Source organism: Squalius cephalus, assembly GCF_949319135.1.
Source record: "Squalius cephalus genome assembly, chromosome: 15".
Classification (NCBI taxonomy): domain Eukaryota; kingdom Metazoa; phylum Chordata; class Actinopteri; order Cypriniformes; family Leuciscidae; genus Squalius; species Squalius cephalus.
Genome location: NC_137136.1, coordinates 7,976,345 through 7,995,112, shown reverse-complemented (window position 1 = coordinate 7,995,112; position 18,768 = coordinate 7,976,345). Strand labels below are relative to the sequence as shown.

Here is an 18,768-nt window from a genome sequence, read left to right as displayed (position 1 = left end):
ATTAAGCAGCTTAATGCTTGACGGATAATTGAGTCCTTTAATTCCAATCCTGAACTGACAGAGAATGTGAGAGACTGCAAATAATGAAGGTTGGGCTAAACAAGCCTATGTCTAACATACCAATTGCCACTGTACATTGGTATATAATGTACAGCTCAAACAATGAGCTGGCCATCACTGCACTTCATCAACTTTCCTACTGCCCCAAAAATCGTAAGAACTATACCACTGCAAGCTAGTTTTATCAACCAATTATCACTTATATAATAGGGTCTTTTATTTTCTTTATGTTTTTTTGTTGTTGTTGCTTTCCTGTGGCCAAAATAATCTACTGGACAATATTTAAGCCCTCATTCTACAAAATCATCAAAAGCAACAATGGCCTTTGACATATTTCTGTAAATCTATGTAAAAAACTAGACAAAAATTCATAGGACAGCAAACCTATACCACCAGTGGAATAAAAGCAAAAATCTAAAATAATCTGCCATGACAACAGCCATTTTTTAGTGTCATCACAACTTAGATTCACACTTGTCTTCATCATAAAGTCTTAAAATATGGCTAACAAACCAAGAAAGGCTGTTTTGTGACGTACATTGTGCACAATACAGTACATGCTGGTCTACAGAGCAGCATTCTGCTGCAGCTCTAAGATTCCCAGCAACAGAGCGATCACTGTGAGCTCACACCGCACGTAGAGCTCCCATAGCACACAGCACAAATTACCGCGCAGAAGTGACGCAAAGATCAAGCAGCCACTGAAACCGTTCGAGAATGTGCCAATTCCCATGATTGTTTGAACAAGTTATGTTAAGACAATGATGGGAAAAGGAGTGAAGTTCTTTAGGGGTATCTGAAAGTGTGTGAAATATTTGAGTAATTAATGTCTGTTCTGTCTAAAAGGGAAATGGCCCTGGGTGGGCCCTTTTTCTATCTTGAATAACCCAATGTTCATTTATAAACAAAGCATTTTACTGATTTTTAGTTACGCATTCACAATTATGTACACCGTACCATGGTTGATCTGCTTTCACAGAAAAAACACTGACAAAAAGCAAGGTTGCGGATTACCAATGTATGAGACAATGCTTTGACCAAACTGTATTTGCATTCATTCCCAAAAGCTAATGGTACTTCCTCAAATTCCAAAGCCCTGTTATCATCACAATTCGCTTGCTTTTCCCTCAACATTCCATGCAGTTTTTGGTGTTGAAACTTGGTGTTGATGACTGTTAAAGCCATCAGGATTTCGAATGTTTACTATTGGCCAAAGGTAAATAAGAACTTCAACAGAAACCAATGTTTGACAAAGAATTGGATGTGAATTCCTTAACCAATAGAACTGACCTGACTGAACACCTTTTTCTTTTTAATTACTTCCAAAGAAAATTATTGCTATAGAAAGAAATAATGTATCGGACACAGATTTCCCAACATTCATGCATGGTCAAATGTTAAGGCCACTGTCTCACGTAGCTTTATTTGTATAGGTACAAAGAGAGGTTTTACTAACTTCTTGCCGGCTTCCGTAGTAGGTGTGATTGGGGTAAGAAGCGATTCTGATCTGGGCTGCCAATCCAGGATTCGGTCGGCAAGTTTGCGACCATTCTGTTAGAAGGCTGCGGCTTCTCCTCCACAGACGAAGTGATCACCATCTGAAATGCTTATGCGTTGGCCCGTGATATCCAAAGAATGACTCTAATCAAGTTTGTTGGGGATCCCAAAAAGTACTGAAAAAGTCGCTGACATCAAGTATAGAATAATCCTTCGCACATGCCTATAACTTCAGAAAATAATCCAGTAGGGTACATCCAATGGTAACTAAACTCAAGTTTGAACCGTAAAGGCAAGTTATAGAGATTAGGATTTAAATTTACGCACAAAAATATCTTTTAATTACTTGCGAAATCCTGAAGTGACAGACAGAAGAAACTGATGAACGAAAAAGGCACCATTTAGTTATTTCAAACACCGTTTCTTTTCTGTCCTTGCTATTCCCTTTATTACTATAATATTCTAAGGCAATGGATTGGGTTTCAGGCAACAATGCTCACTTTTGGCATAAAAATATACATATTCAAACTATGTATGTCTTGTATACTTTATAGAGCTATATATATATATATAATCTGCAACACACACACATATAGATATATTTCTCTGTTTATATGGGGATGAGCTTATTTGGTTACTAAAGTTTGATTTACTTGTACTGTATCTAGATTCATTGTCCCACAATATGGAGTGGATTCCATTTGATAAAATATCAATAACTTTTGGAGAAACGGTTCAAAAGAGTGGGATAAGATTGAGATCCTTGTTGAGACAGGACCCCCCACTTCAATTTTCCAATCCAGATAATTCAGCAGCTGACAAGGAAACCAGAGCTAAACCTGGAAGTGTTGGTAGCCTTAAGGGTGTGGGTGGGGGTCTCAATTTTCAACACCATTTACCCCATCACTCTTGCTAAAAATAGCAGGCGTTTCTTATATTCTGTCTAGGTATCCTACAGTAGCTTATTTTAGTCAAAAAAGGCAGGTGCGTTTGGCAACAATGGTTGTGTTGCCACTTTCCTCAGTTACAATCTTAATCCTGAAATCCTGATGAGCAAAAAAATGCAGCTCCAGGTAAGGTGTCAGTGACTTTCTTATGGGGAAAAAATAGTTACCCTTCCCCCTTGAATGCAACTGGCAAAGTCTGCAGGTGTACCAGCGACCTTATTAGCTGGCAAGTCAAAAAGAAAAAAAGGGGAGGAGGGTGCCAGGAGCTCAAGACATGGGTGACAACAATCTATAGCTTGTGATAAATGTTTTCGTGGGCTGCAGGATCAAAACAAACACGTGCAAGCACAAATAACTACAACGAGTCAAAGTGCTGAAGTGCAAGTTACAGGCACAAAAATGTACAACTACTGGAGAAGGGAATAAAAACTTGCCGATTTCACTATGATACTTTTTCACAATACAATGTGGGTGAGAATAGAATTTAGTCTCAATTATAGAGCGCGAACGTCAAACGAATAGACGGGTAACGTTAACGTTAACACAGAGACTGCGATTCCCATCGCACAACCTCTTCAGTTCTGCGAAACGCTTCGGTTGAGCGAATGTGCTTGGCATTTAAAAATAAAATGGAAAAGATATCCAGAAATAAGTCCAAACAATCCAAACGTCCAGTTCAAGCAGTGACAATTCACTCAAAAGTTAGGGTTATAATGGTGGGTGCTCGCGTCGTTGTCCAACCGTGCGCTGTCAAGTCGCCTCAAAGAACAACAGATCACCGTTAAGTTCGCGACTGACAATTTTCAACTTTCCGTCGACCATAAAATTGAATTCAAAGCGTCATCAAGCGTTTTCGTGAAGAACATCAGCTGGCAAAAAAATTGACGTTACTTCCATCCTGAGCTGTCACCGCGATCGCAATTCCGTGCAGTGTAGTTGGTCTTCCGCGTGCGCTTTCACAGATTAATTTGCCCTCGTATAACTCCCGCTTTTGGATATCAACCCTCAGCCGTTAGTAACGCTCCGTTCGTTTTAAAGCTTCTCCTTGATATTTGTTTTCCCTGTATAAAGTCGTTCTTTTCCACCCAGTCTCAAGTCATACTCGCTGCTTGCCCGTTATTATTCCTTGTTGTCGAGCCTCTCTGGCCGGCACTGGATCCACACCCTGCAATGAGGATTGTTCCATCCACATTCAAGTGTAGGGGGGGATCTAGGAGAGCCGCTCTTTGGAGGAGCTCGGTTGACGCAGCTCCCCACGCTTCAATGTTTAAACACCAAAAGCGGAGGGCTGCCTGAGAACCATGAAACACGTTTCAAAAGGAGTGACGCATGACTATGTGCTTATTTACTCAGATTTCATCAGATCAAACAAGGCTTCACCACAAAACATATTCACAAGCATTTATAAGACCCTGCATCCCCATTTTCAGTTTAGTAGCGCCACCAAGCCACTTCTCTCCATTTATAGTAACTCTGCAGATATAGATATTCACACGGCGCATATAGACCGCTGGAATCAATAGAAACAATCCTCTGAACACAATTACAAAGCGTTTATTTAAGCGAACAAGTCTACAAACAAACATCATGCAGGCATAACTTTTGTAATGTACAACGCTTTAACGAGGGTGCGAATTATGAGAGGTTGAACCCTCTCAAATCTTAAAAGTGTTTTCACATATAATGTTTCAGTAAGCACAAAAGGTAATCAGATTGCTCTAATGTATATGCTAGTTATGAGTCAGCCAGGTAACTATAGTAACAAGCGTTAGTTTGTTTACAACGTCAGGGACCCTTTTCACAGACTGTGATGACTCGGTCATCAGCATCGTAAAAATATATAAGTTTAATTTTTTAAAAATGTATGTTTATATATAACACTACAAACGAATTAATGATACTGTGAGGGTGTTTCTAATGGAGTGACGGTCAAATTGACATATTTCTGTTTTAATTGAGAGTCTGACTGCTGTTATCAATCTCTCTCTATTTTTTTCATCTTTTTGAAAGTGGTGAAAACACTATTGTGGAGTTTTTATTTTGCTATTTGAGCAAATGGGAACACAATATATATATTTAATGTTATTAAAAGTAAAAGACGCCAAAAGACAAATTGGGTGCTCAAGACTATAACCTCAACATTGCGCCCATTAAATAAGCAACTGGAAGAAATGTAATAATTTGTACACACACTGCAACGTTTTGCACAGAACACGTATGCAAACCACAAACACATCAAGGTCGGCCCTAAATACCCCCATATGAAAATATCTTTAATAATTAGCCCAAGAATTCATAGCCTGATGTCATTGACATAATCTGAAACATTGAATTCTTTATTTGTAACAATAGCTTTGGGAACTGTGTGTATATGATAAGGAAGTTATTTTTCTGTGCCCTTTAAGTTTCATCAAACTTTTCTGTGCTAAAGCGCGCACACACGCCGATGTTCCCTTCCACAGAAACTGCTCCTCAAATCTCCCCCCTCCTTCCCGCTAACGCGCGTGCATGGGTGCTACATTCTCCACCCCCTGTGCGCGCGTTCGTAGGGTCTGTTGCTATCCAACGCCACGGCAGCTTACGCGCGATTGGTCAGAACTGGTCCCCGTTACTGTTTGAATTGGTCAGCTTGGTATGTGGGCGGAGAAGAGACGAGAGACTGCCCTTTCCCCTAGCTCCTTGTTGTCTCCAAAATACGCCGCGGAAACAGGATGACGTGCCCGCGGAAATAACACAAGACTTCAGGTAGATTGATATGGAGGGGGAGAGACAGCAGCGAAAAGTTGAGAGAGAGAGCCTCCTGATTCGTTCATCACACACGAAAAAAGAGGCTGAGAATCTATGTGAGAATTGTTGCATTAGGGCAAACTTTTAGTGATCATTAATCACTTATATTCATTTTTAACTTAGTTATCATACCACTGCACTGAAACAATTATTAAAATAAAATGGTGAGATTTAACAAATAAGAAGTATCAAACATCAAGAGCATTTTTTTTAGCTTATATAAGCTACTTCAAACTTGTATCCATATTGTCATTGTATATTACAAATAAAATAAAAAGAGCTCTGACGACAACCTGAATAACTCTTAGAATGCGTTTACTTTATACGAAACAAAGACATTTAATTGGGACCGTTATTAAAAAATAAAATAAAAACTTTATTAAAATGATATATTATGGTCTCACATACAGTTAACGTTACTGTACTGTACAGTTTTAATTTGTCCGCATTTTTACTAAATACTGTACATAAAGAAAAATGTTTATTAGGTCTATATTTATTGATTGAAATTTTACCATATTGTGGTTAGGAAACATGTTCAAACCCCATTGCGAGCGGGTTGGTAATTCCTCTGTTCTCCCCTAAAAGAGTATAAGGGAGGGGGTCGATGGTGGTGCAAAACGAGGTTAACCATGCCGTCATTCATCCTCCATGACTCCACAGAAGCTCGTTTATATGTATCTTTCACGTATCTTTCTCTTGCTAAGAGAAAAAGATCGATATGACTATTTTAAGTGATATGCAAGCGTCTAACCATTTAAAATATCATGTATTAAAATAAATAATTCGCCCAATTTGGAATCATGTGCAAACAAATTCTATATAATTATAGTTAAAAAAAAGAAAGAAAAATTCACACTAATGAAAGATAAAACGAATTACGAAAGGCCATATTAATATGAACACATGCACTAAACAACAGGCAAGTAAGTTAAACTAATAAAAAAATATATATATCTGAATGACGAACTTATATCCAGTAGCACTGAATGATCGAGTTTATGTGAAACAAAAGTATGTTTTAATATTATTTAATAACATTATTAGTTGCTAAATGCATACAGAAAATACTAAAATAAATGTGGGTATTTTAATATAGCTTGCTTTCAAATAGGCTTCGGTTTAAACTTCAAGAAATTCAACTTTCCTCCTTTCTCTCCACCGCTACAGCAGTGCGCACCCCTGTGACAGCTGCGGCAGCCCCTTATGTGTCACATTATTATTTTGGTTTGTAAAGCATAAATGTACAAATAAACGTCTACGTGTATAAGTGAGCTGGTTCTTGAGAGGAAATGTGACTCGGTTCCAATAAATCACCTTTGCAAAGCTCCCAGACACCCGAGATTAAAAACGCAAGGCGAAGATTCCGGGACTCACGTGCCTTGCAGCAAAATTCCACCCGGCAACTACACATTGTACCATGGTAACAGCCCTGCCATTGGTCCCGGGTGCGTTTTGAAATGACCAATGGGAGGGCCGGCAGCGGGTGATGCGTGTTGCTAGGTAAACATGATGCAGTGGGAAGATACGGTAGTCGAACTTCACTGAAGAAGCTAGCAAGCGCAAAAGGAACGGCGGGGTAACACAGCAGCGAATTACAATTACACTGCGGGGAGGTTGCCGGGGTTGTGTTTCAGCTCTGCTCACGCCAGAGATGTTTTTTTTTCTTCTTCTCGATTTTAAAGTGTGCATTACAGAGTTACATCTGTCTGTTTGGACACATGCAAGTTAAATAAGGCAACAAAATGGGCTTTATAGGAGCAGAAGATGAGGACGGCATGCTGACCAAAACAAATCATATACTTTTCAGTGCTTTATTTTCAACCTCCTTATTGACAGGCAGAATGGCCAGATATACATCACAGCACTCCCAGCAAACACTTCCCATTGGCAAATAGCTCGTCTACCAACAGTGAGATATTTACAACAGAGTAAACCTGACCTCTTAGTCCCTAAATATTTAAAATAGCCACTTAAAGTGTGTGCTTTCTTTGGACCACCTCTATTCCATATATCCAAGAGCAGTAAAACAAAACATGCCAATTATAGAGTGAACACTTAAAACAGGTGGGGAACAGGACATCTAGCTAGGGTCTTAGCAATATTTATTGTAAAGTGCCCTGTGCCATTCAAATGGCAAACAAAATGTTAAAACGTTAATATTAAACCAAGTTTTTATTTAGTTTTTCAGTGAATCTACAAGTTGTAAGTGAGATAGACCTCTTTGTTGCGCTCAGTAATTAAGTGGTTTATGTATGTCACTCAATAGCATGGTATAAAAGCACATGCACAGAATCTGAAGCTGTAAAAAACTTGTTTCCAAACAGAACAGTTGTCCTCATTACACTTGTGTTACCTGTGACAAAAATGGCCCAATGTTGCTAGTGCCATGGAAGTTCTGCCAAGAAACCTAAGATGGGTTAGGTTCAAGTTTACCATTACAGAAGTTTGAAGTTTCATCCATAAATAGGTTGCATGAGGTGCCATGCTTGAACAGTTGTGGACACGAACGATAAAGATGTCCAACACTTAGGCCATGGCACCAGCATTTCAAAATCACTTTTAAGTCATAGATGAGCTGTCACAACTTTAGGAATCAAAATACTCGCATAACTACAAAAAACAATGTTAGACTTAGTCTTCAACTTTTTTTACGGACATATTTACAAAAACAGAGCATCATTTATACTACCGTTGAAAAGTTTGTGGTCATACGTTTTTTGAAAATGAAATGAATACTTTTATTCAGAAAAGGTGCATTAAACTGATCAAAAGTGATAGCATATATTTATAATGTTACAAAAAAAATATATATTTCAAGTTCTTTTTAACTTTATTCATCAAAGAATCCTGAACAAATGTATCATGGTTTCCACAAAAATATGAAGCTGTACAACTGTTTTCAATAATAATAAGAAAGCACCAAATCAGCATATTAGAACGAAGACACTGTGACACTGACATGTGACACTGAAGACTGAAGTAATGATGATGAAAATTCAGCTTTGCAATCACAGGAAAAAATACCTTTTACAAATTTATTACAATAGAAAGCAGTTTTATTCAACTGTAATATTTCACAATATTACTGTTTCCCCCCCTGTATTTTTGATCACATAAATGTAGTCTTGGTGAGACTTATTTCAAAAACATTAACAAATCTCTGATCCCAAACTTTTGAACAGTAGCATATGATAGACAGTTTTTGGATAGTATATTTATTACACAGCTTTCTGGAATACTTGATTCTGATTGGTCAGTTGCAGAAATCATTCAGTCATCCAGGGCATCACTGTACAACTGTTATGAAATGTTCCTACAAAGTTGTCATGTAATGCTCTCTGCACTCTATACAAATAAGATTATTTTAGTATATAAACTAATATTTTCTCTCCATGCATTTATTTATTACTACTAATAATAATAATATTGATTAATTAACTAAAAGTAGTTGTGTGTAATAAGCCAGATAACGAAAAGTTAGCCAGACATTATCTCAAAATAAACCCACTTCATGTCAGGCCCTGATCAGACTATTGTGATATAGTATTAGATATAGGTTTATTTTGTGATAATGACAGGTTGACTTTTCCTTTACATTACATATTATATTACTTGAAAAAGGTGTGTGTGCGTGTATAATATATATAATATACATATACATTTTGTAACTTCAGTAATATTTGAACACACTCAATGAATAACAGGGGAAAAAATAGTTTATTTCAATGGCTTTATAGTCTTAAAAACATAATGATGAAGTGATTATTACAGTCACAACATGCTAAATTATTAAATATGTTCTGGTAATAATACATGGGACACAATGATCAGGAAGAGACAAAGCTTGACAGTATCTGTCCACACGTGTCAGTGCACTTACGCCTGACCCTTTCGTGGAGCGAGACGCAGGAGAATCCCCACTGTTAATCCCTGATGAGCCTTCCCCCCACCCTGCCCTCCCTTCCACAGTGCGACCTTTCACCTGAAAACCACACATAACAGTCGCACAGACACTCAATGAGAGAAACAGCGAGCCCAGGCCACACCAGTGTCATCCTTTTTGGTGCAATTAATCTACTTTTTTTATGCGGGTGTTTTTTTTCTACAAAGAGTAAACTGCTTTAATGTATGCATTAGTGTTTCTAGAGTTCAGGGAAAGTTCATAAGAGTGATCAGGTTGCTCATGGGTCATTCCTACAGTGCCACTGGAAGCCTTGGGGTGACATAACAATAAGCAGCAACACATAAATATTACAGAATTTTACATACAGAAAAATAAATAAATAAATAAACAAATATTGTAAAACTACATAACTGCTGATATCAATGCTTTACCAGGGATTAAAAGAGAAAAGCATACATAGGGCTGTGATAATTGAGAAGTTACTGGTGGCCCCTCCTCTGCTGCCTCTAGTGGCCAAGCCAAATCAATGCATGAAGGGAGAGGAAGCATTGGCAGAGGGAGAGAAAAGCCTTTTTAGATCAGCACTTGGTGAATCTGGTAAATCCGTGAATCAAGGACGGGTTGGATATTGTTTTCACCCACTACCTTGTTTCTAAAAAACTTCCACATGCACACACACACACACACAATATTGATGTTTACCTAAGAGAGCATGTTTTCAATGCAGTATTTGGATTTCCAAAAGTCTTTAAAGGAAGAACAGAAAAAAATGAGCACTAAAAAGTTTTGATAAGGTCTGTAACAAAGTTTAAGGTGGAGTATGCAAGATTGCTAAACTTTGCATCACCCGAGAACAAATGAACACAGGCCAAATTTCTCAAAGTTTTCTGTACTACGATTTACAAATAGACTTAAAATCTCTTCATGAAAAGTTATGGCAATAATACACATGTAAACTAGTAGTATTTTTGGCTGTTTCTTTTTAGACCATGTAGTATGAAGGTTTACAGAACCAAAAATAGCAGCTCAGTACTTTGATGAAAGTGATCTAATGGCAGGACTGGAATCAACTAAGGCCATTAGATTTGTCAAAGGACAAACCCATTAAAACAAATCAATCTAAAACACATCACATATCTCTCCCCCATTGCAAGGCATGAGTGCTGCTATAGACAATCTATTTGAGTGGAAATTATGCCCAACTTGAACATTTCGAAAAAACCTATACAAGTTCAACTGCTTTGTCTTTCACCTCATGTTCACACATAAGCAGCCAAATCTTTGGGAGGTTCGACACATTTATTCAATGTAATTTGCAAAGCAAAACAAACCATTAAAACAAAATAAGTCATTGATATGTCTCTGACAAGTTTCAGGGTAGCATCCAAAAACAGATATCAGGGTATCATATCACCCTACTTAACATAAAGACATCACTGTTCGATTGGCATGTTATGTAATCGATCAAAAGGTTTACACTCAATAAACGGCTTTAACAATCATTCCTCACATCACTGAAAGTCTGGGTGATTTCTGAGACTTATACCCTTCCAAGTTCTCTTGCCATCTGGACTTGTACTTTTTCCCAGTCACACTAGTTAATACAAAATGCCCACATTTGGGGCTGGAATAAAAAAGTTCTCTTTCTTTGGGAGGTTCGAAAAAAATTATTAAATGTAATTTAAGCAAATTACACTGAGAACATTGTTCAAACCCCACAAAGGCTCGGCTGCTCACATGTGATGAAAGACAAAGCAGTTGAACCTCTTGTATAAACTACAAAGGCTAAAATATTTTATTTATGTTTTGCTATTTTAATAAAATATGAATTAGCAATTGTAGCAACAGGTCAATAACTAAATACCATCCACAAACATAAATAGAACCAATTTTAAAACAGTCCTGATCAGCATCTCAATAGTGACACTGATTAAAACAAACATGTGCATAATATGTTATACAAAGTATGTTAAAGTAATTTGTATGTAAAAAAGTATGTTAAACATGTTAATGAAATGTTCAACATTTAATCAAAACTATATATATATATATCTTGCTCGTCTTCTGTAATCTTTCATAAAATTGTTATTACACTCTCCACCTCTGAAATTACTTTCCTTTTCTGCTAACGTCACATGCTAGGCAGCATGGGTGAAATTATGCTGATAAACGGCCAAATAGCATTTATTGTTTTAGCAAACTTACATTCGCATATGATATAGTAACATCTGCATTAGCTAACATTATAAAAGTAAAATTGTTTGCAAATGGTAAGTTAAACTTTTCCAGTCTAGATAGCTTGTTTTGGGTAATATCCATCATGTATTATTAAGAAAATATCCAATAGTCATTGGTAGCTGAAACAGACTTAAAACATCAAGTTCAAAGATTTCTTTAGTTCTTGCACAGGTGGTTTTCAAGAGCAGTGCTTCTGAACATACAAGAATAATAAAGGTTGACAGCTAACATCCACAATGCTCCTTTTTGGATCAAACATACCCCTAAAATTGGAACTTTCAAAACCGCAATTCTTAGACCTTGGTCGACATGAACACCTAACGCCCCTCTGCCACCTCTCCTCTTCTTCTTCTTCTTCTTCTTCCACTGTCTGTTCTATTCCTCCTTTACTGCACATACGATGTGATTAAGCTTCTGTTAAGCCAGGCATAATCTCTAGAAGCTCTGGCTATTTAATTCTTGCTGTGCCAGCTTAGAGCAGTCATGGAGCCTGGCAAGGGGTGTGTGCAGGCATGCAGGCACACAGACAGGCACTTTGGCTGTCACAGTCAGTGCATGAAGCAGTCTCACACTCCCACGGTGACAACAGGGCCTTTTACATGGACACATGCAGTTTACTAAACATGGGCTTTAAAACAGGTATGTTTCAAATATATAGGCTACCATGACGCACATACAGATGTTTAAGGACGGGCACATGTGCACATCTAGAAATGCATGCATGTGCACAGACAGCCAGCCTCTTGCATTCAAGTGATGAAGCAGACTGACAAATTTGACAATTTGTGGAATCCGTTTATGCAGTATGGGTTATATAGGCCAATTCGGATGGATGTTGTCTAAAGGTAGGCCAGCGTTTGGGACTAGGATCTCCACAACCCTGTGTCCATCACCTTAGGGTTTCCAACTACAGCTTTTCCTGAAATACAAAATAAGCAAAGTTTCTGAATTGCTGTATCACCAATGTGTTTGCAACATCTAACATGTCTATCTTTGGCAAAGCGGTCTAAAAAGACAGCTGGATAAGATGGTGGCCAACCTGATGGCGAACGTCACAGTCACTGTATGCAAGAGTTGTGTAGTAGACTGCACGTAGGGCTGTAAAGAGTATTAAAGTTCTAGTTCACAAAAAAAAGACAATTCTGTTATGATTTACTCACCATGATGAACAACATTGGACCCTATTGACTTTCAAAGTGTTCCACAGAAGAAAGTAATATGGGTTTGCAACAACACGAGGGTGAGTAAATGATAAGAGAATTTTCATTTCATTTTTTGGGTGAACTATCCCTTTAAATTGTGGTAAAATTCTGTCATCAATTACTCGCCCTCGTGTCGATCCAAACCCGTAAGGCTTTCGCTCATCTTCAAAACACAAATGAAGATATTTTAATCAAATCTGAGAGATTTCTGTCCCTCCATTCACAGTCCACGCAACTGACAATTTGACGCTTTTAAAAGTGCATAAAGAGATCGTAAAACTAATCCATATGAATTGAGCGGTTTAGTCCAAACTTTCTGAAGAGACACGATCGCTTTACATGATGGACAGATTGTATTTAGGCCTTTATTCACATATAAACATTCATCAACTCACACAAGTCGGTAAACGGAAGTTCATTCATGTTTGCTTGATGTGCGAGAACCAATGAGGTTCGTTCTCGTGTTACGCTGCACATTTGAGCTTCAGCAAGAGGTCTGTTCTTAACCCTCTGGGGTCCTTCGGGTCCAAATGGACCCGAAGCGTTTAAATAAAAAAAATTAAAAAATCATAGCTTCATCGGAATGATCCGAAATTTGGTGACTTTGTTGGTACTTGGTATATGAACACCCAAAAAAATTGGGGACAGGATTTGAATAGTCTAAGTGGTTGTAAAAAAAATAGTCACACTCAGGACCTTCGGGTCCAAATGGACCCGCCATAGGAAATGAATGGGAAATTGGCAAAAATGTGACAATACAGAGTTTTTTTGTGCGTACAATCTACAAATCAGCCACGATCCAGAAAAAAAGCACACAACAGTGAAGGGGTGAATCTATAAAACATCAAGAGTGCAAAACAGACACATCCACACATACACACACACACAAACAAACACACTTTTATACACATACACACTAATAAATTCAGATTACAAAAATCTGTTTTGAATTTTTAAAAATCACAGCTTCATCGGAATGTTACGAAACTAGGTGACTTTTATGGTATTAGGTATGTGAACACAGAAAAAATATTGAGGTCATGATCCAAGCATGCTAAGTGGTCATAACACTTCTGCTCTTTGGTCAAAAATGACCCCCATAGGAAATGAATGGGAAATTGTCAAAAATATGAAAACACAGAGGTTTTTTTGCGCATACAATCTACAAATCAGCCAGGATGCAGAAAAAAAGGACTCAACAGTGAAGGGGTGAATTTCTAAAACATCAAGAGTGCAAAACAGACACATCCACACACACACACAAACATACTTTTATACACATACACACTAATAAATTCAGATTACAAAAATCTGTTTTGAATTTTTAAAAATCACAGCTTCATCGGAATGTTACGAAACTAGGTGACTTTTATGGTATTAGGTATGTGAACACACAAGAAATATTGAGGTCATGATCCAACCATGCTAAGTGGTCATCACACTTCTGCTCTTTGGTCAAAAATGACTCCCATAGGAAATGAATGGGAAATTGTCAAAAATATGAAAACACAGAGTTTTTTTGTGCATACAATCTACAAATCAGCCAGGATGCAGAAAAAAAGGACTCAACAGTGAAGGGGTGAATCTCTAAAAATCAAGAGTGCAAAACAGACTAAATCTGTTCAGGCAAAAATTACTAGAATTCGCAAGCCTTTCTACAGAGAGCTGTAAATCCACTAGTGGTAAAAATGTGCTATTGCGTGATAAAAATGCTCAGTGTGTCCACCAGTTGGCGCCCATCTCATTTCAAAAATTGCTTTCATGAGGCCTAGGCTTGACTCTAAAATGAAATACAGCTTTAATAAAAATTAAATAAAAATTATATATATATAAAAAATTTCTATTATATTCAATGGGAAAAAATGGGTCATAATTATTGCATAAATATTAATTATAAATCATAAAATTATTTCAAAACACCAAAAAAGAAAAGAAAAAATATTATAAAAAACAAGTAAAAAAAAAAATATTAAGATTTTTTAATATATATATTAATCCCGCCCTCCGGGTCCATTTGGACCCGAAGGTCCCAAGTGTGACTGTTAAACGAAGGACCCCAGAGGGTTAAACATCAAACAGGTTCGGTTGAGCTTCTGTTTATGTTGGCCGATCAATGTTTATACATTAATAAAAGCCTAAATTCAATCTGTTCATCATATAAAGCGATACGGTCTCTTCAGAAAATCTGGAATAAACCGCTCAATTCATATGGATTAGTTTTATGATCTCTTTATGAACTTTTTGAAGCGTCGAAGTGGTGGCTGCGTGAACTGTCAATGGAGGGACAGAAAGTTTTCTCTCAGATTTTATCTAGAAATTTGTGTTTCGAAGATGAACAAAAGACTTACAGTTTTGAAACGACATGAAGGCGAGTAATTGATTACATTTTTTGGGTGGGAGTGGGGTGAACTAACCCTTTAACCGTGGACCCAGGACTACGGTCACCCCATCAAGTGATACAAACTGATGCTACGTCCTGACATAATTACAGAATAAGCGCTAAACAAGTTTGACTAATCAACACTGGTGCAACAGACTAAAATAAAGCTGTGTGGCATGTTCTCAGTTGCTCCTGATTTCCTTCCTTCTCCTCTCATCTCTTCCCCCAGCCCTGACCCACTTTCATCTCCCTTTGAAGAGAGAGTGACCCAGCAATGTCCCTGATGAGGATCCTATACTGTTCTGCCCCGCACTACCCCCACGTCACCGTATCCATAGAGACATGGGCCATGTAAATACATCCCATATTCAACAACATGCAAGCCTATTGAGTGTTGCCTTGCCATTCCTAAAGTCTGTGTATGAGAGAGGAAGAGCAAGTGAGATTTACAACTTATTCATTCCAAAAATTGGGCATAACAAACACAATATTCTCTCATTAGTGCACTAATAGCGAGATAAAGCCTTATCATACTCAAATATGAATTAAAACAAAGTGTCTGTATTTAAAAACAGCCATTTTGACAATGCTCTATTGTGACAGTTGTTAGATCACCATAGATTTGGTCCAGAAGGCTTAACTTCTAACTTTCTGGACAAGTCTGCAGTAAATGGAGTACTATTAAACCCGATCCCATGGTGAATTAAATCATAGCAACAGGGTGTGGCAATATAAAACACAGACCTCATCACAAAAATAAATACAATTACTAAGCTATAGCTGCAAATAGCGTAAATAGCGTAGCTCAAGTTACCCAGTTCATCAAACTCCTAATCAAACTGTCTTTTTGCAATTCAACTAGTATCTGCCTAGAGAGAGATACATGACAACTTTCAGAAATCATTGTAATATGCTGATTTGCTGCTCAAAAAACCATTTTGTATTATTAGCAATTATCAATTCTTTGATGAATAGAAAGTTTAAAAGAACAGCATTTATTTGAAATCTTTTGTAGCGGTGTAAATCTCTTTACTATCACTTTTAATCAATTTAATTCATCTCTCTGAATAAAATATTAATTTCTTGACTGAATGGTAGTGTATGTGTCTGTTAATTGTCATATTAATTAATGGTCAATTGTTATTTAATCGCCAGTGGCTGATATGATTTCAAATTCATCAAATGAATCAGTTCAAAATAAAATGTATTTTACAATATTTACTCAGAAAATGTGCATTATCTACAAGGCTATTGATGTTCAATTTCAGAGCAGATACTAGGCTATACTATTAATTGGCCAATGAGGCACAGTTATCAGTCGATAATTTCAAATATTAGTCAAATAACCCAACTAGTGGATTATACATCAGTCTACTCGAATTATGAGTTTTTAGATAGTCTGTTGTCCCTTTTCTAAACAAGTTGACAGCAAATGTTGTATTGAAAATGTATGCAAACTTTATTTTTTAACTATCCCTGACTTCATAGGTAAAAATAAAGTATTACAACTAGGCAAACGTATAAAAGCCAGAGCTGAGGCCTATCATAACACATGCTACATGTGAAGCAATGGTGCTCATGCAGGAGATGCAGGTTTGAATCACACACCCTGTCCCAATTCTCCCTCTTCTTGCCATCACCTTTTAAGTTTTGTTATAAATAAAATAGCAAAAGCCACAAATGTGAAAAAGAATAGTTTGATCTAAATTCAGTTTTAATAAACAACACAATAAAATCATGTCTTTTTCACCTTGGGAACTTACAAATGAATTCCATGTTGTGGTCATGTCATGCACTTGACTTTAAATGACTATTCTCTCATGGTGCAGGGATTTGCACGGGATGGATAAAGATTACTAAAATGATGAAGAAAAGTCTATTTTGGGAGCAGCTCATAACATCTTTATCCCATCCAGCTCCACCAATGACTTTCTCGCTCTCTCTCTCTGACACACATACACACACATCCATCTTTACACCTTTCTTTTTTGTCTTTCGACTGAATAGGAGATCCATTTATCTTGATTTATCAAGATCTCTTCTCTCCCAGTTTATTCTACCTCCCTGTTACCTTTCCCATCTTCCAGACTCACTCCTCCATATGTTTAAACTCATTCACCCTCACTCTCTCTCCATCTCAGAGCTGTGTTAAGCAGGTCAGCAAGGCAGGGATGCTGAGAGGGAAAAAAGATCACCATGAAGATGAGCAGCTCCTTCTTATCACACACATGCACAGAGGATGCTAAAGCAGACATGCATTCAGAGAGACATCATACTGATCAAACACACACATGCATCACAATAACTCAATTGCGCACAATGCAAACAGAATGCTTAAATTACAGCAGAAAGGTTCAGCTACTTCAGGTTTGCTTCCACAAATACTGCTCTCGGATATTCATTGATAGCCTGACTCCTTCTGGAAAATAGTATATAGTGGCTTTCGCTACGGATAGTTATAGGAACTCAGTTATATGAACTAGCCACTAGGGTGGTCCCCCGAGAACTAAATTTCCCCTAGGGCCATTTTCCTGGTAGGAACTCTGAAGTGACGTAAGCCGGGCGACAGCGACGTCATTTAAGCGCAGCATTTAACAACGTCAACAACTGGAAGATGGAAGACGCTGTGATCGGAGCTGTGTTTTTGTTGTGTGCCGTGGGTTTCGTGATGACGGAGATGTAATGTAGACGTATAAGTTATTTGTTTGAAAGAGCAAAAAAGAGGGCTAAGAGACAAAATCTCCCTGGACTTCAGCGTTGGTCCATCTATCACTGTTTTACATGTTCATGGAGTAAGTATATGTTAACTGTGTTTTCACGGCTTTTTAAAAATGGTGGGTGCCTTTGTTTCGTATGGCATGCGTTTGGTCAATCAATGTAAACTTCTGTAGTTCCTATTGTGCTGGGTTAGACCCTACTCTGAAGTAGGAGCTAATTTAGTCCCCCCAATAAGGCATTCCTATAACTTAAATTGTTCCCAGTTCCTGCGCTGTGAACATGTCAAAAAGCAGGTAGCCTACTCCTAGCAAAATTTATGGGATCTATCAAAATGTCCCTCCGGTGCAAAAACCCCTTTTGTTGTCAGAAAACTTTTGAGGATGTCTAACTAGATAATCTGAAGGGGTGTGAACACAAAATGTGAGTGCAATACTTGAAGCCATGATGCTAAGGTTGCTATGCAGTTGTTAGGGTGTTCTTAGTGGTTGTTGTTATGGCATTGCTAAGTGGATGCTAGCAGCACAGACATAGATGCCTCACTATCGGCTGTTTCTATGGGCGGCTATACGTAAGCTGTCCGCCATGTTGGAACGGTTAAAGCCAGTCCGTGAACACTCGAGAACAAGTTGACTGTGCGTCTGCAACCATAGTTATACGAATATCTGTATCTGCAATAGACTTCAGCAACAGATGATTTTCATAGGATTTAATACAATATGAAGGCATCAGCTAACACAACATTAAAAAGTTACTATAGTAAAAGTAAAAACATTCAAAGTATCATTGTAAAAACATGTAATATTGAGTTAATGCATATAAAAACACAAACCAACACATTCTCACCTATGAAAGGTTATCCCATTTCTTCGGGAATTTAAATCTCGGCCGTTTCACAACAACCAGAAGCTGCGCAATGTTGTGGCATCATTGATTCTTACTGTGAGTGGCGACACACTGACCGTTGCAAGACGGCTGGTGCGCCGACGTTTCTGGAGAGGTCGAATGTGCCATCTATGCATACATATGGCTTGC

The 18,768-nt window shown here is 37.7% G+C and overlaps 1 protein-coding gene across 3 annotated transcripts in view; it reads right to left on the bottom strand.

Moving 5' to 3' along the window:
• The window catches only part of dyrk1b (dual-specificity tyrosine-(Y)-phosphorylation regulated kinase 1B), a 41,232-nt gene that overhangs the window by 16,653 nt on the left and 5,811 nt on the right, over nucleotides 1-18,768 (bottom strand). Inside the window, exon 1 of one of the 3 annotated variants that reach the window (XM_079893992.1) lies at nucleotides 1,517-3,692. The exons of 1 other annotated variant lie outside the window; for it this stretch is intronic. In XM_079893992.1, the coding sequence (XP_079750118.1) occupies nucleotides 1,517-1,658 (142 nt within the window). In that variant the 5' untranslated portion in view covers nucleotides 1,659-3,692. Of the gene's footprint in view, nucleotides 1-1,516; nucleotides 3,693-18,768 lie in introns of those variants that run through there. One more of the 3 variants, XM_079893993.1, reaches the window with a different exon arrangement.